The sequence below is a fragment of the Pyxicephalus adspersus genome, chromosome 4 (genome assembly GCF_032062135.1).
Source record: "Pyxicephalus adspersus chromosome 4, UCB_Pads_2.0, whole genome shotgun sequence".
Lineage (NCBI taxonomy): Eukaryota > Metazoa > Chordata > Amphibia > Anura > Pyxicephalidae > Pyxicephalus > Pyxicephalus adspersus.
In genome coordinates, this window is record NC_092861.1 from 41826336 (window position 1) to 41848291 (window position 21956).

The following is a 21956-nucleotide window of genomic DNA, read 5'->3' on the forward strand; positions in this document are numbered from 1 at the left end:
TTGGCAGGTTTAGGTGTATACAGAATATACTGCACTAATAACCTAGGACATGTTTTAGCTGGCCAGCTACAATTAGGCCCCCTAATCTCTGCCATTATTTTAAAATTATACATTGGCTCAAAATTGTAATCATGGTTTTGTAAATGTGGTTCCAACTGATAAAACAATTCTTGGGCCTTAAATGTAACTTAAAGTGTACCTGTAGGGACCAAATGCACTGAACTGAGATTCCATCTTAGTAATGAGCATCTTGAAGAGTCGGATTATGCCTTTCTCTACAGTTGCTTTCTGACAACACTGTCATAACTTCCTAACATTCCAGTGAAAAAAACATTTTTCGGAAACTGGTATTTGCATATGGTATGGTATTTATAGCTTTTTAGCTGCCTCATCTTTGTGCAGGCTTCTGCCAGGTGTTCTGGATTATTCCTTCAACTTCAACTTCAACTTTAACTTGATTTTCACCAAGATTGCCCTGGAATGTGTGTGGTGACTGTGGTATTGACAAAGATTTTGATTCCCTGGAGGTCACAGAATGAACTGATTGGTTTGATGTCTTGTGCTAAATGCCACTGCATCAGCCTGTTACAGTATATGACACAAAAGTAAGTTTGTCAACATAAGCTCTTAGTGTAACTTCCTATGTAAGGAAATGCATAATTTAGGCTTGAGTCCCATGATGTGAAAAAACTATAGTACAATAAATTATTGAAAAGTCTGATTACGGTAAACTATTTTGATTTTCTTATCACAGTGTCAATGTTTCCAGGAAAATTTTAATACTTCATTATTTGATTTTCCTTTTTTTGATTATTTGAGTTGTTCCTTAATACTAGTAAAGTAAAATTGGTAAGCTAGTTACCATTCATATTTCAACCTTGTTTTATCTGCAGATATTTTCTCCTGTTCCTGGAGACTGCCAAAATTACGACCCTCCATCTTTACATCGAAGGGTTTCTGGCTCCAGTGAAAAGTCAGTAAAGAGAGACATTATTTTTCCTTCCAATTATGAACTTCTGCGCCATTTACAATATGCTACACACTTTCCCATTCCACTGGTAAGTGATTTGATGTGTTTAATTCATGGGGGAGGATCATTGACTGTAAAGTTGTCTGTACTTTTTTCTATGTAGTGTTCAGTGGTTTTCATTAAATGTCAAAGTAATATGATAACCCTTACTGCATTATATGCAAAGCAGGTGAGCTCATTGTTTATTGATAGAAGCAGTTGTGCTTTATCTTTATACCTGCTTCTGGCATCAACGCATACACACATGAAACAGTTTGTTTCACATATTAATCAAGTAGGTAATTCCTAAATGACTCAAAAATTGTGGTCTGATTTTCAGTTAAGTCACAATAAATCACAAAATGCTTTACTGAACACTTTCATTTCCTATCAAGCACATTTTTCCAGGCTGGAAATATTATGTAAACCGTTGTATATATTATCTTTAAAGCCTCCTTTATAAACCTCCAGAAAACATTTCCTGTAGTCGTCTATCGGACTGTAATGTGGTTAGGAGGAATTTTAGACCACTACGAGTTACTGAAATTTTTGACGTTTATTGCCCAGGCCTCTTTGTTGGGTTTAGGTCTGGACTCCAGATTACAAATGATTTTATATTTAATTTGTTGTTTTGTTGGTTAACTTCTTTTTTAATATCTTGTTTGGTCATGGTAACCTCTTCAAAGGCTTAGGTGATAGACCACCAATAATACGCCTTAATTTATTTCTATCTCTAAGCACATTTTTTTTTAAATGGGATGATAAAGATTTAGACCATATGTCAAATGTTATTCTTGTCTGTGCCTCCATTGAGAAAAATCCCTACTATGATTGTCCAATTTTCTATTGTTATCAAAGCAGAAAGTGAGGCAAATTAAACATTTCAGAATTGTCTCCAAAACATAAGGTGTGGAATAAGCTTCCATATGTGTTCTGAAGACAGTTTTCTAAGAGAGCAATGGCCTACAGTTTTTGTCTAGGATAGGTAGTCAAGGTGAGCTTTCCCAGGGTACAGAAACATCAAAAATAAACATGCAAAAAGTTTTCATCAAAGTTTTGGCTATACAGACACCTGTTGATAACTATGACTAAGAGAGGGATGTGATTACTTTTTCTTAAGTGTTGTACCTTGCCAAATCATGTAATCATTAATTCCTTCATGGATCTTTTCCCCAAAAGTGTTGTTAAATAATAAAGTGATATTTTGCAAACTCAGATGTAAAGCCTAGATTGGAAGAGTTTGGTGAAGTCCTTCTGTGTACCTGTTTATCATGTCACTTTTTTTAGTAAGCTATTGCTCATTGTTATGGACGATAAATACATCACTGGTACAGTTTTATATTACTGAAAGGTAAGCACTAGACTTAGCTACTAGAATGCTATAGAAAAGGCTGAACTGTAACTTTGGCATACCCCAATTGCATTGAATTTCTAAAGGCTACTTCAGCTGAGGCTAATGTACCCTTCTAGCCAGAAGTCATTAGGTTGCTGTGATCGGATCAGATCCTGGTCTTGACTGTCAGGCTTGCCACATTCTAAACTAATATTCGAAAATTTAGTTCATGTCCTACAGGATGTTTTCATGTGACATGCAAATGCCAACCAACAAAACTTCAACCTTATATTGCAAAAAGTTGTTTTGTTCATTATTGTGTTTCTATAGACGCATTTCTTTTTTTTGTTATTGATTATTCAGGGAGTGTTTAAAGCCCTTGCCATGTTTTTGTTGTTTTCTGTGTTTCAACAGAGAAGTTTCTTTTTATTAGCTGGCTCAGAAACATAACATAACAAGAGGAAATTTCTGCAAAGTGAAGGGGACCCTTCTATGTCCTAGAAGATTTCCCCTCACCGTATTTCCCCTTCCCCTCACCGACATCCTGTGAATGCTGTAAAATAATTGATTTACCAAAGGCAAAAAGCACAGAAACATACAATTAAAATCTAGTAGGGCTTTGTACACTATTCTCCACTCAAAACTTAAAAACAATGTTTGGCTTTACATTCACTATAAATATAAACTGTTGTGATAAAAACTTTTATCCTCATATAACCTTAGCACTTACTGGATGTGCAGCTAATGAGGTTTTGTTTATCTGCTGTTTATATGTGTAGCAAACTTAACTTTTTCTGTCATTCTATAAAACTGGCCATTAAAACATGTAAAAATAACATATACAGAAACTTTTGAAAGTATTTATTTAAATAGTATTAGCTTTAACACTGAAATGAAATTTCTCTACTAGTTAGAAAAAATGTGCCCAAGGAGTATCTCAAAAAAGCAGAAAGTCAGTGAATGTTTTTAGTTTAAACATACCTTTAAAGGAAAGGATAGTGTGTGTGTGTATGCATCCGTGTGTATGAATAACTAATTCTCATATTGCACACATGGCTGAATATGCGACAACCATGGTTCACTCCCTTCCCCACAAACAGCAAAGCTACTGTACTTTTGTGCTCTCCAATTATTAAATCCAGCATGCCCTACAAAACCAGTCCCATAGATACATCCTGTATTTATTTACTTTTTTTATTTGTCAAAAAGATTTTATATAAATAGTATACAAAATATCAGTTGAAAAATATGTACAAATATAAAAGCATAAGCAGGTAGATATATGCTTTGCCAAAACAGGAAGTTAAGCACCATTATTTTGTCCAGGGTTATCTATTTTACTGTGGTTAGCTTTGCAAGGCACACAATCTTACCTATGGCTCCTTATTCATTTTGTTGGGTTTGGATAAATACTGTTAAGCCTGTTTAGATAACCTTTAAATAATATTAGGTTACTTTTGAGTGCTTAAAGAAGAATTACTGTTTATATTTGAAACATTACAATTCATAGATCAACTATTGCTCAGGAGTATATTTTTACTACTTAAAAAGTCATTGAATCTAGAATATGGGATGTTACAGCTGCTGGGTTCAAATTCTCTATATGTTATTTGACATTAGACATCAATATTTTTCAGTAACTCCTCAACTATTTTCATAAGTAGATCTCAGTATGTATTTCTGTTCACTACTACAATCACAGCAAACACCAGACTTCTGACATTTTGCAAATAAAAAAACTTCGCTAGCATTCAAACTCTTTTCCTGTACCACTGGAAAGAATCTTCATTGAATGGTGAAGATTTCAACTGTAGAAAGTTTACATAAGGATTCTCTTTGAATCAGCTACTTACTTCATTTCATATTTGGATACCCTTTGACTTATTTTTTACACTGCTGTTTCAGTGTTTTCACTATCCACAGGTTTAACTTCTTTCTTCATGGAAAAAGTTTTGGTTACTCTAGTTCTAAAGGATTTAGAGAAATAAAAATATACAATAGGGTCAAAGCAAAGGTTGGAAATGGACAGCAGCAGTGTAGATTCCTTTGCAAGGAAAAGGACTTCTTTCAGGCTGCAGTCTGTGATGACATCATTTTGACTTAACGTGTACGGAATTCGGACAATGTGATAGGGAAGGAAACATACAATGTACCCAGCTGTTATTAGAAAGATTTTCACAAGGGATGCTTTGATGTTGTTAAATTCCTCGCCGTCCTTATTTTTATAAAGCCTATTAATGGTAATACAATTAGAGATTAAAATGATACAAGTACAATTCAAAAATATGGCAAGACTGATAAAATTGGAAAGCAAATGCCAGTCTCTTCCAATCTTCTGTTTAAAGTCAATACATCCAACACCCTCCTGTTCAGGAATGTCTTTTATAGGGATTATCATGTTTGGTAGCATAATGCACAGGACCAAAGCCCAGACAACTACTGATAGCATGGTGGCAAATCCTCTTTTTTGTATTTGGTACAGTTTTGAACTTTGTATAGTTTGTAGACACCGATCCATGCTGACAAATCCTAGGAATATTATTGATATATACATGTTGATGTAAATCATACATGCCGTTACCTGGCAGTGAAAAATCTTTAAGTTCCATGAAGCCAATCCCAAGTCAACAACTATTTTGAATGGCAAAGCCAAGGTCAAAAGCAAATCGGCCACTAGAAGGTTGATGAGGTATACATTTGTGCATTTCTGGCTGCTGTCTTTCCGGTTGAAAGCCCACAAAGCAAAACAACTTCCAAAAAATCCTACCAGAAAGATTATCCAGTAGAAATATGTCAATGGTTCCAAGTCTTTGTTGACGTTACAGGTAAGATGAGAACTGTTGATGTTGTCTGTCATTGTAAGTGCTGCAGTCAGCTCCAAGGAAAGGCCTAAACATAATATGAAAATAAAAAAATATTTAATTTACTCTTTAACTATATGGAAAACCTCTACTTATACATTACCTTATACAGTATTACAAATGTCTGTTTTTTGTTAGTTTAGGATATAAAACAGAAGGCTTACATCTGCCATGTTATTTGTCTATAACCTTTGTGAAAACTTCCTTTCACCTCCTGTCCCAGAGACACAATAGGAAGTTAAAAAGGCATCTCATATAGTAATGGGAATTCCTCTTTTATATAGTTGTGTCTGGAACAGGTATCCTCTTAAGATTTACCCTTATCTCATTTTCTGTGCACAGCTCTAAAATTTTGGATTTCTTAGTGGTAGTGAATTCTTAGTGGCCATTGTCACCCATGCAGATAGAGTGCATTTCTTTAATGGACATCCAGGCAAAAACCAAACAAAATGCTATCAAAAACTAAAATTGTGGTCAATTAGTTGTGTTGAACTTTTTTTAAACTAAAAAAAAAATACATACAAGTAAAATAATAGGTAACCAAAACAGTAACCGAGCACCTTTGTTTTTGTATGTACTTCCTGCAAATTATATCTAGAATAAAGTCACTTTCTTTAAAGTAGATCAATTTTGTTTGTTTTTAACTTCAAAAACTGTATTCACACTTTTTCTTTCTTTGTAAGATATCATTGCTGCTTATTTACAGCCCTATTTACCAATTTATTTTAAACGTGTGCCCATGCCAGAATCAAATGCACATCACTGGATCTGTCATTGGATCTGTTTTCTATTAGTAACATGGATTGTGCCTGTGCAGTGTTGGCACAGCTGCTTGTAGTCTCCCACAAGGGTGCATGTAATGGGGTGACAATACAGAAGCTCATTTGGAAGACAGTGGTCACCATATAACAGTAAATGTCTGAACAGCAACTTCCATGGGAACATCATTAGGTGTTCTTTTAATAAACATGCCTACAAATTTTATTACCTACTAGAAGACAGTGATTGTGAATGTCCTGTTTTTAGGGGAGAAATGCATACCCCGTTAGCGGCAAGCTCTAAAGGTGCTAAAACCCCTGTGAAGGGCAAATAAAGATTATTAAAAATCACCTCACAACCCAAAAACCGTTTTGAGGTTAATTTTGAAAATAAAGGAGTAAAGGATGGATACCAATAAAAAGTGAGTATCGATGATGCCCCATAAATGCACCACAAGGGAAATAGGACTTTGTAGTATATGGTATTAATGTCTGTAAAGAACCAGAGGGTTCCTAAGGTTTAGCAAGAAAATGTAACTAGAGTCCACTATTTTTAAACTATCTGTGAATGAAGTGTTAAGCCGATCATACATAAAGCTGAATGTTAGGATAAAATCAAAGGTATCTCTGAAAAGACTGTATTGTACAACATGATAAGATCATAGATAAGATCACAATCATGATAAGATCATTATAAAATGCAGAATATGTAGAACAAAAGGGCAAACCTAGAACAGTCACTGAAATTTAGAGATATACATAAAATATAAAAAACAGCTTTCGTTCATAAGTTGTTGTTTGTAAATAAAATACTATGGTGTCACTTTAATATATTTTATTGTAAAGCAAATAAAACACCAAGTAGTTTTTATATTATTATGGAATCTGGTATAAGAGACAATACCTGATATGCCTGTCCTGTCCTGGGCTGCTAGCAGCTTTACACTGCTGCTTATATCTGTGCATATCTGATATACAATCATCTTTTCTGGTAAACAGGCAGCTCAGTGGTATTGTGGTTTAACTCTGACACGTCAATTGACGTAGTTGAAACTAAAGTTTTTGGTTCATATAAAAAAAACAAAATTTTCCCTTGTGTCAACAGTGAATGTCTAAAATACCCACATTGCAAGTGTTTTTTTTTTCATGTATCCCATATGAGTGTGCTCTGTACTTTCATCACAATGTAGGACAGGTGAAACATGTTTTAAGGAATGTAATGTGTGTATTCTCCCTTTAAATGTTGTACCTTTGACTGCATGCATGGTAAGTGTGTGCATGTGAATATCTATAATTGGTTATAATTAGATTATAATATAGAGTTTCCACTAGGGAGGAGGTTGGGGTTTGAAGCTCCCATGGGATTTGAGGACAGTCCTACGGGCTTGAGATTTGCAGTCCTGAGATATTTATGTGCAAAGTCTCCTTGTAGAATCTTTTAAAAACAAAATGCACTCGATGGCTCTTTAGGCTGGTCAGCAGCCTTAAAATGGACAATAAAGGGGCTTTTAAAATAATTTTAGATTAGATTTAGCCAATAAATAAAAATTGCAAGAGCAGTGTGAATCTCAACCTTTAAACCAGTCTCTGGTTTAGTCTCATACTATAGTACACACATTTCCTGCACCTCTGTATCCCCTTTTGTACAAGTTAGGCATATACCGTACTAGTTTGACCTGTTATCCTTGATTACAACTGTCCTGCTGCTGGGCAATTTTACACTGCTGTATTTTTTGCTGCATCCCAATTGTTGTAAAGCCCCAGCCTAGGCTGTTTGTCAATAATTTGTAAATATTTATATGAGAACTGTCTTATTGTACTACTGTACACCAATTTAAATCCCAGAATTCTGAGAGACAGAACAACCAGCCTGAAGTACTTAGTATTCCTTCTACAGTGAAATCACACAAGTCTCCTTCCTTCCACCAGCCTGTGAGTTGGCAGTGGAAGAGCAGTAACAGATTGATAATGTCTTACAACTATCTATCTTATTATTAATAATAATAATAATAATAATAATAATAATAATTATAATAATATTATTGGTAAACAGTATGGATTGCATTTATGTTACACTCTTTCATGTAATTTTTAACCGAGCTCGAAAGTATGAAAAAGAAGCAGTTTATTATTAGCAGTTTTGTACTTGATAATAAACTAATAAATTTTATGGTAAGCCTCTGTTGCATTTATAGCCTAGTAGGCCACGTAGCCAATAAACTATCTGCATGCAAAGTTGCAGCATCTTAAATTCAGGTGCTGCATTATATAGCCTTTTGGAAATACATGGTTCAGTAACAGATATTAGTCTCTCTAACACAAGTTAGGTTATGTTAGAGATTTAAATTTACAGAGTAGATAAATTACTTACAGCTCTGGGAATATTATAGTCAATATGATACCTGTATTGTGTGATCTTTGTATTTTACCTACGCATACCTTGTTTCAAGTTATGAAAAACAAGTGACTTTTTTTTAAGGCTTCTTCCATACCTTCTATGAGTCAAAAAAACTCACAGTATACATCCACATGTATTACAGGAAGAATCTTGTTTGACTTCTGAATTATTGTCTCTCATCTATTTGCTGTTGAGTCAAACATCCCATCCAGTATGCCATCTGGGTTAAGATTTTTCAAAAATTCTATTTCAAAAATGCTCTAAAATCTTTGACAAATATACTGTTGTATCTCCAAATGATAAATTCTTAAAACCACCAAAACTTAATGAGCTTGTAAATTGCTCACTGGTTACATGTGTATCGCACAATATTAATACAGAATTAGTACAGGTGAATGAAAAATCTACTGATTATGTGAAGATTTCCAGATATGACTTAACAAATGCTGTACAAACGTATTCTTAGATGAATGTACGAATATATATGCTGCTCGAAAATATAAGGTAACTCTTAATCAACACAATATACCACCTTTAAAGTTCTGAGATATCCATCTGTGTAGTTAGGAAACATAAGTGATTGTAAATCAATTTCATCTGCTTTGGTGCAAATGACAAAGAACAGATTTAAAGGAGTGCCAAAAGCAAGCCAGCCTTCAAAGAGGGAGTAGCGGGATGCTCTGGGGGTGGGCTACGAGATAAGGTTTAAAAGGAGGGGGATGAGGGGGAGAAAAGCAGTTTGAAAGGAATCCGTGGGAGAAGATTTTGGAGAAGAGTTGAACATGGCGTCGATCGAGGCCCTGATGGGCCAGCTGCGGCAAGCTGCGGAATTGAAAGGGACAGCCTGGTTGGAAGCACAAGTAGCAGCAGCTATACGAGGGGATGGGGGGGCTGCAGAGTCGGCACCCCCCCTTGCCAGACGCACTCGGCGGTCCCGGCCGCCGGAGCGATTGAGCCCAAGTGAATCTCCTCGGGTCCAGCGCCGTCATAGGAGCCCCGTCCGGGACCCTCCGGCTCCGCCCGTGAAGAAGAGGACCCCCGGGAGCAGTGGTGGAGGCGGGAGGAATCCTCGCCATCGGCGGGACCCCTCCGAGCGTGGGAGCCAAGGAGCAGCGCGGGGAAGGCCTGGTGGACGTGTGAGTCGACGGGAGGAGGGCATTACCCGGAACGTACCTGCAATGAGAGCCGACGAGCCCAGGAACGGTCCGGTGCCCAGCCTGGTAGGTGTTTGCCCGGTTGGGGCTCCAGGGCAGCCTGAGAATTCGGCCCCGGCCTTGTCCGGAAGAGGCGCGGGGGTCCGCGGGCCAAGCGAGACGGCATCTGGAGAAGACCGGGAGTGGCGAAATCGTGGGCTGCAACGGAAGGCGGGCTCAGGAGGCGGAGTTTCCGGGGCGGAAATGGCACATGTTGATGACGTTGGTGGCCTGGGTCCTGCGGTGAGCGGCCTTCGCAACTGGAGCGCAGAAGCGGATGACTCATCAGAGGGGGAAATCCAGGACTCTGAATCCGACGCAGAGAGGAGACAGCCCAGCGGGGTGGCGGCTAAGGGTCTGGTGCATGCCCGGCAGCCCGGTGAGTTTTTATCTGTTTGGGGTCGGGAAAAAGGGGGGGGGTGAGGTTGCATTCATTGGCTGATGAATTTGTTGGGCTGGGGGCCAGGGGGGGTCAGTGCTAGATAAAGAACCGCGGTTGCAGAGCAAGGAAGCACAGGGGGGGATCCTGGTGGGTCATTGTTGTTGCAGAGCTTACGGGAGTTGTTGTTCCAGTTTAGTGGGGGGGTCTGATACGGGTCCAGTAGGGGCACGGAGTGACAACAGTGGGACAGGAGGTGAGTGTGGTCGGCTGGGGGCCGGGGGGGGTGATGTGGGGTCGGGGATAAGCACTGGGGAGGCCAATTCAGCTGAGGCGGGCATGCGGGAGCCTTTGGCCCCGGTGCTTGTTCCTGGTGAAGGTGAGGTGCTGAAGGGGAGCGGGGGGGGGAGTCGAGTGCCCAAGGGGTGGCGGATGGGGCGGAAGGCGAAGTGTACGTCTGTTTTGAGGGCCCTTTGGGTGCTCATTTGCCCCAGGAACTAAAGGAGAAGATTTGGAGAGGTGAGTACGTGGAAATATTTTCGCTTTTACCCGTGGAGCGGTTTGGTGGACGGGATTTGAAGACAGGTGATGGTAAGAGAGTGGGGGACGAAAAAGGGCTGTGGCGATCTATACCACGCTCTTTTCAGAATTGGTTGCAGGCGTTTGCAATCTTGGCCAGCATAGTGGGGGAAAGGGCCCCTGAGAATTGCTCGGCACTATTTTGTTATCTGGACGCCATTAGTGAAGCATATCGGGTGTATGGAGGTGTGGCCTGGCTCAGGTATGACTAGCAATTCCGGCAGAGGAAGGGGATGAGGCCCGGGATGCGGTGGGACCACAAGGACATCAGCCTGTGGATGAGGCTCATGACGTCAGCTAGGATGGCCCCACAGCCCTTTCTCGGGAACGCCGGGGGTTCTGGAATCGCGGGATCCTTGGCAGGTAAGCGAAAAGGTTTGTGTTGGTTATTTAACGAAGGAACATGCAAATTTGGAGCCACTTGTCGCTTCAAGCATGAATGTTCCTGTTGCGGGGGGGCCCATTCGGGGGCACGCTGCTTTGCAAAGGGAAAAGGACGTCCCGTGGAGCCTACGGGTAAGAGGGACGACGCCGGTGAAGGTGGAAAAAATGGTCAGTTTTCTCGGTAAGTACCCTAAGCGGGAGGCCGCTAGGGCATTGGAGGTTGGTTTTAGGGAGGGTTTTAGGATACCATGTGAGAAGGTTCGGGGTCACAGTTTTGGGAAAAACTTGCAGTCAGCTTTAGATAACCCGGGGGTGGTTTCTGCTAAGTTGGAAAAGGAAGTTCTGTTGGGCCGGATGGCGGGGCCGTTTGAGAAGTTGCCTTTGGAGGATTTGGTGGTGTCTCCATTGGGGGTGGTTCCGAAGAAGGAACCGAATCAATTTCGCATGATTCATCACTTGTCTCATCCTAAAGGGGAGTCGGTGAATGATGGCATTGCGCCTGAACATTGTAAGGTGGTGTATACCTCGTTTGATGCAGCGGTGGCATTGGTTCGGAGGGCGGGTAGGGGTTGCTTGATGGCAAAGGCTGATGTGGAGGCGGCTTTTCGGTTGTTGCCAGTTCACCCGGATAGTTTCAGATTGCTGGGTTGTTTTTGGCAGGGGGCTTTTTATGTTGACAAATGTTTGCCGATGGGTTGTTCTGTATCTTGTTCTCTGTTTGAATTGTTTAGTTCTTTTTTGGAATGGGTTGTGAGGGACGTTACCGGGATGCCGTCTATTATCCATTATTTGGACGATTTTTTATGTGTAGGGCCCAAGGGCTCGATGGTTTGCGCCAGCCTCTTGGGCACATTGGAACATGTGGCGGAGCAATTTGGGGTGCCGCTGGCAGCTGATAAAACGGTTGGCCCCGCTACGGAATTGACTTTTTTGGGGATTGAGAGAGACTCTGTGCGCATGGAATGCAGGCTCCCTATGGATAAATTGGCGGGGCTCAAGGGGGAGGTGGAAAGAGCTTGTTGTGTACGAAAAATACGGTTGAAAGCATTGCAATCCTTGTTAGGTAAACTTAATTTTGCCTGTCGGATAATGCCTATGGGCAGAATTTTCAGCAGGAGGTTGGCAGCGGCAACAGCTGGAGTGAGGAGACCAGACCATTTCATTCGGTTGACAAAGGTGTTGAGGGGGGATTTGAGGGTGTGGCAACGGTTTTTGAACCAGTACAACGGTAGGTCGCTGTGGTTGGAGCCACAAACAGATAATGGCGAGTTGGATTTATGGACGGATGCAGCGGGGGGTTCGGGCTTTGGAGCCTATTTTGGGGGACGTTGGAGTGTGGGGGAGTGGCCTTTGGAGTGGCGACAGAAGGGTTTATGCAAGAATTTGGTCTTGTTAGAGCTGTTCCCCATTGTAGTGGCACTGGCTTTGTGGGGTCAGTTACTGCAGAACCGGCGAGTCAGGTTTCATTGTGACAACATGGGGGTTGTGGAAGTCATTAATAATAATTCGGCTTCTTCCCCTCAGGTGATTGGTTTGTTACAGCATTTTGTCTTGTTGTGTTTGCAATGGAATATTTTTGTTCGGGCCGTGCATGTTCCTGGTTGCGAGAATGTAATTGTGGATTCCCTTTCTCGTTTCCAGTGGAAGCGTTTTCGAGCTGTGGCCCCGGAGGCGGAGACTATGGGAACCCAATGTCCGGAGGAGTTGTGGTTTGGGGCCCCTTGCAGAACTAATCAGGAATTCGGTTTGTATGGGCACTTGGAGGGCTTACACAGGTACTTGGAAGGAGTGGTTGGGTTTTGTGGGGGACAGCCCGGGGTTTTTCCGAAAAAAAGGGGGTCAGGAGGCGGTACTTCGTTATGTTTTATGGAATTTTCAGAAAAGGGTGTCGGGGGGAGTAATGAGCAGGAAATTGGTGGCCTTGGCTTTCCTTTTCAAGCTGATGGGCTGGGAGGATGGGACAAAAAGTTTTGTGGTGCGGCAGGCATTAAAAGGTTACCGAAAGGGGGGTAGGCAGAGAGATGGGTGATGACCGGTGTCGTTTGAGATGTTGGGGGAGTTATGTCACAGCCTGGAGGCAGTTTGTTTCAACAATTTCGAAATGGGGCTTTTTAGGGCATTATTCGTAGTGATGTTTTTTGCTGCACTGCGGATAGGTGAGTTGGTATGCGCTAGTAAAAGCAAGGCAGGGGGTTTGATGGTGAGGGATGTTCATGTGACAAGGGAGGAGGTGGTGGTGTGGATCCGCAGATCAAAAACCGATCAGTTGGGAAAGGGTGTGGGTTTACGGTTGGGGGGCTTGCCGGGTTCTGATTTTTGTCCGGTCAAAGTGGTGGGGGATTACCTATCCAGGAGGCCAAGTCAGGAGGGGCCGCTGTTCATACATGAGGACAGCTCGTGGGTGACTCGTTTTCAATTTGGGGCGGTGTTCAGGAGGTGTGTTGTGGCAACGGGCAGGAGGCCTGGTGAGTATTCTACCCATTCTTTCAGGATTGGCGCGGCCACTGAAGCGGCCAGATGGGGGCTGGGGCAGGAAGCTATCAAGAGGATTGGGCGCTGGGAATCACATCGCTTCCGACTGTATGTGCGCCCTCATTTGTAGTAAAGGGGGTAATTGGCGGGGTGGGGAGGTGAGCTAGGGGTGTTGTGGGGGTGCGGTGTTTTCCTATTTTGATTTGTTTTGCAGGTGGACCGGTGTGTCTGATCTAGATTTTGGGCCACTCCTTCGTGTATTGGGGGGGGCCAGACGGGCGGCGGTTCGCCAGGATGGACGGCAACTTGGGCTCAACAGGGAGGTGGCACAGGTCCGATGGATTGGCATTCCAGGGATACACTGGAGTCGGGTAGTGCCGGAGGTACACAGGTTTGCGTATATAGATAGGCCTCCTGATGTCTTATTAGTGCATGCGGGGGGTAATGATTTGGGATCTCGTCTGATGCGGGAATTAATACGAGACATTAAATTTGATTGTTTGGGATTAAAAGAGGCATTCCCGGGGATGGTTCTGATGTGGTCGGAAATTGTGGGGCGTCTGGTGTGGAGACAGGCGCGGTCTGTGGAACGGATCAACAAGGCTCGGATAAAGGTAAATAGGGAAGTGGGGCGGTTTTTGGGGAGGATAGGGGGTTTAGTGGTGCGTCATCAGGAGTTGGAATCTGAGCCTCATTTGATCTTGAGGGGTGATGGGGTTCACCTGAATGCGGTGGGCACGGACTTATGGTTATTGAGTCTGAGTGAGGCTGTTCAACGAGCGGTAATAGTGTGGCGATGCGCGCAAACTTAAGGTTTCAAGTTTGCGGCAGGTGGCATGTTGTTCTTTGGGTCCATGAAAAATTTGGAATTGGGGTAATGTTGAATGGAGGGGAGTTCGCACACAAAAAGGAGGAGTTTTGAGGTGGCATGTTGTTCTTTGGGTCCATGAAAAATTTGGAATTGGGGTAATGTTGAATGGAGGGGAGTTCGCACACAAAAAGGAGGAGTTTTGAGGTGGAAAAGGTCGCCTTGCACGACACGTGGTTGTTGTGGAGGCTAAGTTGGGAAAAAGAAAATATAAAATGTCCCCGAGGCGGCGTAAGAGCGTCTGGGGGCCTTTATGTGGACCAGAAGCGGATGGTTGATTTTCATGGACTTCTAATTACCTGGTTATTGTTATATTTACATGTTGGGTGATACAAAATAAAGTTGTTGTATTAAGAAATTTATGTTAATAAAGGGCTGCCATGGCCAGTTTTTTCCAAACAGGTGTCCTGGTCTTGATTAGGAGTGGATGATGGGGAAATGTGGAAAAAGACTGGGTTGTGTGGGTGGCAGCGATGGCTTCATATACTGTACCCTGGTCATGATACCTGTATTGTGTGATCTTTGTATTTTACCTACGCATACCATGTTTCAAGTTATGAAACACAAGTGACTTTTTTTTAAGGCTTCTGCCATACCTTCTATGAGTCAAAAAAACTCACAGTATACATCCACATGTATTACAGGAAGAATCTTGTTTGACTTCTGACTTATTGTCTCTCATCTATTTGCTGTTGAGTCAAACATCCCATCCAGTATGCCATCTGGGTTAAGATTTTTCAAAAATTCTATTTCAAAAATGCTCTAAAATCTTTGACAAATATACTGTTGTATCTCCAAATGATAAATTCTTAAAACCACCAAAACTTAATGAGCTTGTAAATTGCTCACTGGTTACATGTGTATCGCACAATATTAATACAGAATTAGTACAGGTGAATGAAAAATCTACTGATTATGTGAAGATTTCCAGATATGACTTAACAAATGCTGTACAAACGTATTCTTAGATGAATGTACGAATATATATGCTGCTCGAAAATATAAGGTAACTCGTAATCAACACAATATACCACCTTTAAAGTTCTGAGGTATCCATCTGTGTAGTTAGGAAACATAATTGATTGTAAATCAATTTCATCTGCTTTGGTGCAAATGACAAAGAACAGATTTAAAGGAGTGCCAAAAGCAAGCCAGCCTTCAAAGAGGGAGTAGCTTTATGACTTTTTCTTTTTGACTGATTTTGGAGCAGTCTTGCATTTTGCTGAAGCCCTAATACTAGTGCTATTGTCTGACTACTACATACCTATTGGTATTGTAGAGTAGCATGAGGCTGTATATACAGCCTCTTAGGTGGCACATGTAGTCCACTTCTATATGTACTGTATTAAGAACCTTTTCTCTGTGTCCCAACACAGTGTCAAGAGTGTAGAGTAGAAACAAGGTGACAGGACTTTACATAAACAGAGCCATACAGGACTGTAGAAAGTCAACAACCTATGCAGTAGATTAGTATCTGCTTTTTGTACGAGGATTGATAGGAGGAGCACTGCCATAAATGACTTCCAGTTTGTGTGGACTTTTTTTTACCAAGCTGTCAGAAACAGATTTCATGAGGATGGAATGTGGCCTGTCATTCTGTAGTGGGACCTGTTCTCACAGCCCAGCACTATGCAGCTTGATGTTCAGTGGCAATTTCGCCACTGTTGCCCAGTTCTCTTCACAAATGAGAACAGGTTCTTACTTGTGACAGATGTGCAAGAGTCTGGAGATGCCATGGTAAACATTATGTTGCCGGCATCATCCAGCATGTCCAGTTTGGCAGTCAGTGATGATCTGGGGTGGGGGCATATCCTTGGAGGGATGCACAGACCTCCATATGCTAGTTTTGCTAGTTTATGGTAACCTAAAAACTGTTAGGTACTACAATGAAATTGGTTTTCAGAGCTTACATTGGTGTAGTGGGCCTAGGTTCCTGGTGGTACAGGCCAATCCCCAGCCTTATGCTATAACTTTTCCTCACTCTATTAAAATTATTTTGTTGCTTCCTATTCCCCTCTAAAAACCTTCAGAAATTCAGATCTGTGTTTAGTGCTTCCTATGAAAAGTAATTTGCCTCCCCAGTTCTGTAGTTTTGGACTACAGAATAATCAATGTCTATACTGTGGTTTGAGTAGGTTAGTAAATGAAAGCTGGGCAGAGCTGACACCAAAAAATTAAATGTTGCTTAGCAGCTTAGTGCCTGCATTCGTAGGAGTGAAGGTGGCATATGAGTGAAAGTCCTGAAACCTGAACTATGTCAGAAATGGCAGCTTCCATATTTCAGCACAAGAAATAAACCTGAAGGCAAAACTCTTGTCATCTGTATACCTATTTAAAGTTAATGGAAAGCATTGAAGTTTGTACACCTCCTCTCTTGGAAGTCTCATATCCTCCTTTGGCTTACAGTACTACCTGTATACTGACGACACTCAAATCTATCTGTCCACCGCTGACCTGTCTCCTTCAGTCCTGGATACAATTTTGGCTATCCTTTCATGGATGTCTGACAGATTTCTGAAACTTTGACCTTTCTGAAACTTTGGCCTTTCTGAAACATAGTGGGGTTGATTACTACAAGGATTATAGACTGTCCACTTTGTATACCGAATGCTCACTGAGACTAGTGAATAATATTCTAAAAGATCCCAAGAAGATCCTAGATGATTTTAAAAAGTTCCAGGGATTCACCTTTCTGGTGACAATAACCTGATATAATATTAAGGCAGATGAATACAGAAACTGAATATTGCTAAATGCGAATATCGTTTGAAGAAGTGCAGTGGAGTTTTTTGTATTTCTGGTCAGATCTTTGTGGGAATACTTAGGTGAATCTTGTTAAATAATAATAGTCCTTTTATCCTTCTGCCTAAAACAATTATGATGTTTGGTGAATACATTGTGATTAATACAGTGATTCTGAAAATGTAAATCTGAAAAATGCCCTTTCAAATCAATAAATGGATTCCCTTCCATCTTTATCTTATTTACAGTGGCTGTATTCCTTTACTAAATAAACCTGATTGATTGAAAATTGATTTGAAATCACACACTAAAGGGAAAAACCTGGTGATTGATATTTTCAAAAAGAGATCAGCAGTATCAGACACTTTGTATTTTTCCGTTGCAAATTGAGTGTGAAAATAAGGGAAACCTGTGTTCTCGTTGAATGCCCAATCATTTGGGAAGGAAATCAGGAACACCCACACTTTCTTTTGCCTACCCTTGATTAGGTTTTAGAGGAAAACTTTGTCCACTTACATTCAACTTGAACATTCATAGCATCTAGCCCTAAATCATCCCAATACTTCTGATTACAATTCCCCCCAACCCCCCCCCCAAAAAAAAAAGCCATAAAAAGAAAAAGTGTGAGGTTAGCACGGTGGCTCAGGGGTTAGCACTCAAGCCTTTGCAGCGCTAGGTCCTAGGTTCGAATCCCAGCCAGGACACGATCTGTGTGGAGTTTTGCAGGTTCTCCCCGTGACTGTGTGGGTTTCCTCCGGGTACTCCGGTTTCCTCCCACATTCCAAAAACATGCAGTTAAGTTAATTGGCTTCCCCCTAAATTGACCTTAGACTACATTAATGACACATGACTATAGTAGAGACATTAAATTGGGAGCTCCTTTGAGGGACAGTTGGTGACATGACTATGGACTTTGTACAGCGCTGTGTAATATGATGGCGCTATATAAATACTGTGTAATAATAATAATTGCCTCAATTTTGTGTGTAAATTCTAGCTTGAGCTATTGAATTAAAGGAGAATAATTGTGCAGGAACTAAAAAGAAGAAACAATCTTCTGCTTTATAATGTAAAAGTACAAAATATTCACATGTAATATGTTTTACTGAAAAGAAAAAATACTTTTAGAATGCTGTCTTTTAAATTTGAATCACAATAAATAAAGAAAATAAATACAATAATAATAAATATTCCCACTTAACCAGTCCTTAGGGGATACATGAGCTTTACAACAATTGTAATTCCTAGTAGGGATAACATAGCATATATTTATTTGTATTCCCCAGACATGCTATGTACAAAAGTTCTCATAAGCTGATTTTAGTGACCTGTGATGTTTAAGTGGAAATTTTCACTTCCTTGTTTCATGAACAGAGTCTTTTGGTCTTTAGCACTATTGTGGAAACATCAGTTAATAAAAAACAGATGTAAGTACTGCAAACGCTACTGTGGTTTGCAGTTGAACATTTCTGGTACGTAGGGATGTCTGCCTTACGTAAAGTAATTTATCGATTTGGGGATTTTTCACACTGAATTAGAATTTATGCTATAGTCTAAGGTAATCTTTGTTCCTATTGTATGATGTTAACATACATTTTACCATACGGAGAGAATGTGATTTTGCAGCATAAACAAAAAGATCAAAAAAAAAAATAAAAAATTAAAAAACAAATGTTTTGTACACCCATGGTATCTTATGTTTTAATCATTTATTGAAAAAGGAGCAAAATAAAATCACATGGGCCCAGCCTGTTTACCTCCCCCCCCCTTACTTTTACCAGGTTAAAGTATTTTCTACTTTTGAAATGCTTATGATGGGTCTTTAGATCTTAAACGATCCATTGTGCATTATTTTTTCCACCAGTAGTGCTGTGTCCTCATGTAAATTGTGTAACAAACTTTGTCTCACAAAGTGGTGATATTGCAATAACTCAATGACTCTCTTTATGTCTGCATATTCTTCACAAAGATAAACTGAATGGCCAAGTGGGAAGTAGGACTGACCCAAATACATTTCCATTGTAAACCAAGTTTAACTTTGAAATATGCCAAATAGGCTTGCTCTACAAATGTGCTGATGTTTGCCCTTTGACTGGAAATGGTGAAACTGACACAGATATAACAAAATGAATCGGGGTTGTTTATGCACTTAGGACGAGAAACAGCAGAGCCAGACATGATCTGAAAGAAGGGAAATACCTGTGTAAATAGAAAAATACATTTTGCTTATTCAATATGTAGAGCAGCCCACAACCTCTGACCACACTGTCGTGCATGTAAATGAATAGCCTATACAAATCCACCCTACAGTCATTGCATTGATATAAGAGTTAGATAAAAAACCTGACGTGATAGAAGAAAACTAACTGCACTTTCAGAATCAGCATACCTATTTTAGTGTAAATAAGCTTAATTGAAATCAACATAAAATTTGTTCAAAATTGTTCCCCAGTGTAATTTGTCATATCATTAACATGAGAACGTAGCACTGATAACACTTATATACCATATAACCTTACTATCTTATAAATTTTAACTGAGATTCATTTTCTATTGGCAGTTTAAAGTTTAAATATAAACTGACATTTATATAAATATTTTGAGTGTATATTTTAGTCCAATGTCATCAGGTAAGGAAAATGCATTTAGTATATACCGGTTGTTGTATTGCACCATCTTGTGGAATATTTCAGTTACTACACTGACAACTTTTCTGAAGACTAATTTAGTCTTGTGCCAGTTATATTTAAAACTACCATCTTACTGAGATGGGGAACAGGATTGTATTTTACACAAAATAATTAAACAAAGAACAATCCCCAACATCTACAACTATTACAGCTATTATACTGTACCAAGGCACAAATTTTTAGGTAATACTTATTGGTGCCCCAAATTAAAATACACCAATACAATCATTTTAAGAATTGGATGAAAATTTAGTAGAATAAAATCACTTTTATATAGTTTAATTTTATATGCATGACTATAAATGATGTCTCAATGATGGAAAACTGGGGATAAAAAGTAAAGCAAGGAAGGATTGGTAGCCTAGTGTCAAATAAATTAGATGGAATATAGGATCATAATTAAATCTGTGATTTTCCTGTTTTTGAAGCTCCTTATGGAGAGAACCATATATTTCACAAAACATAATTGCTTGGATTTTCTGCGTGATTCTGCAACATGTTTTTACAAGATAAATTAAAAGGTATAAATCCTTTTTCCCCTGATTCAATTTTCATTATTGGGAGCTATAGAGCTATATGATTCTTTTTCATGGTCACTACACAAGGTACAATCTAATTAATCTTGAAAATGCTAAAGCCTGCTATAGCCAAGCAGCTAAGTAACTAGCAATGCAGAAGGAAGTTCTTTATGTTTTTTTTTTATATGATCATGTAGCCTTTTGTTGGTTTTTAGATGTAAACAGGTGCGGATTAGGTAAGCACCCAGTGGCTGGTACATTCACTTACAGGTTTTTCCGTGCAAAATGGCATTCAGCGAGAATTCCTTTCCTCTGATGGAGAAGGTTATTTACATGCAGGAAGTATCACGTAAAGCCTCCCTACTTGTGAAGTTATAAAGTGATAAAAAAAAAATTGTCCTCCACCAAACATGCTCCTTCATCTCATGCAAATTGCTTGTCCTGCAATAATTTAAGTTTGTCAAGCACATGTGTTGTGGAGGAATAATAAAATAAGTATGATAATGCCTGCTTGCAATATGTTAATATTTCTTCACCATATGTCACATTTCCTGCCACCAGCTAAAGCTAAGATGAAATGTTTTTTGTCTTAAGTTTTTAAAATTAAAAAACAATTATGTAGAGAAGACATTAAAGCATGAGGATTGAAGTCTTAGATTTCTGATTTGTAAGCAAGAGATACTCTTAATGAAATACAAGAAAAAATCTCACCCTGCAACACTTACGATCTGCCTAGCACCAAAAGGCTGTAATGCAGCAGAGCTGACCAACAGGGCAGCTGTCTTTGGTGGCATCTGGCTAATAAATGTCGTTGATCTCATGCTTGGATAATATTCATTAGCCTATCATTATTCTACAATACATTGACAGTATAGATTTTGGGTGTTTGCTGTGTTTACTAGGAATGCATGTGCTGGTGTACACTATTTTCTAGGCTTCAGTGTGCAAGTTAGCAAGAAAGGATTATTGACTTAGGTCTGATTCTGTTACCCAGCAACCTAGCATTAACAGGAATTATCTTGATGTGGTCCAAGAACCCTCTCTGGATTAACAGCTGTCTTTATTTGACTCTGAAGTTAGCAAGTAAGCAGTGACATTACATAAATGCACTGACAAGCACCGGTATAGTCTGGTGGAAACCAGATGTACAGGATACAGAACATAAAGAGGTGTAGTTAAAGATTTTCTTATGGAACTTTTTTATGTTTATTCTATTATATATATTACTCCTAACGTCCTCTCTTTGTATTCTATACATATTTGTATGAGGGCATTGGTAAACCCTGGTTTCAAGGACACATGGCCCTGGACTTATACTGCATTTCGCAGTCTCATTGGCTGTAATTGTTGCTGAACCAATAAATGTAATGTGGACTGGTGCTGTCCAACCTTATGGCGCATAAGAGGCTACATGGTTTTGGGCTAGCACAATAGAGTATCAGCTAAATTAGAATGAGCTCAGACAAGACCAAAAGTAGTATAAAATTGCATAGATCACCAAAATTGTGTTTTTAAGAGTATTGTAAACAACTAAGCAAGCCCCACTCTCCTGCCCAAAAATCAGCAAGCACAGCATGCAAAGCTTTTGTTGCATAACCCACAGCAACAAAAGCTCACGACAGTATAAAAATGTAAGGGGATAGTGGAAGCAGCACTGAACTAAGGGATTTCCTTTGGAATCCCTTTCCAAAGTATAGCCAGAGAACTAAAATAAAAAAAGTGAAAGAAAACAAAAAATAAACCAAACAGAGGGAATCTGAAAGACACTATCA

General features: G+C 40.0%; 2 protein-coding genes across 2 annotated transcripts in view; one reads left to right on the top strand and one right to left on the bottom strand.

Moving 5' to 3' along the window:
• The window catches only part of MED12L (mediator complex subunit 12L), a 203543-nt gene that overhangs the window by 48950 nt on the left and 132637 nt on the right, over positions 1-21956 (top strand). Inside the window, exon 17 of the mRNA XM_072410136.1 lies at positions 894-1058. Within this exon, the coding sequence (XP_072266237.1) occupies positions 894-1058 (165 nt within the window). The remainder of the gene's footprint in view (positions 1-893; positions 1059-21956) is intronic.
• On the bottom strand, positions 3512-7272 carry GPR171 (G protein-coupled receptor 171). The gene is made up of 2 exons (XM_072407956.1): positions 6866-7272; positions 3512-5231 (listed from the first exon to the last, which is right to left on the bottom strand). Exons 1-2 carry the CDS (start codon positions 6942-6944, stop codon positions 4231-4233), a joined length of 1080 nt encoding a protein of 359 aa, XP_072264057.1. The 5' UTR covers positions 6945-7272; the 3' UTR covers positions 3512-4230.

Coding starts and splice junctions, on each gene's coding strand:
- GPR171 (XM_072407956.1), bottom strand. CDS start 6,944: ATGATTGTATATCAGATATGCACAGATATAAGCAGCAGTGTAAAGCTG. Junction 5,232..6,865: donor GGACAGGACAGGCATATCAG/GTATTGTCTCTT, acceptor TATTATGTTTAG/GCCTTTCCTTGGAGCTGACT.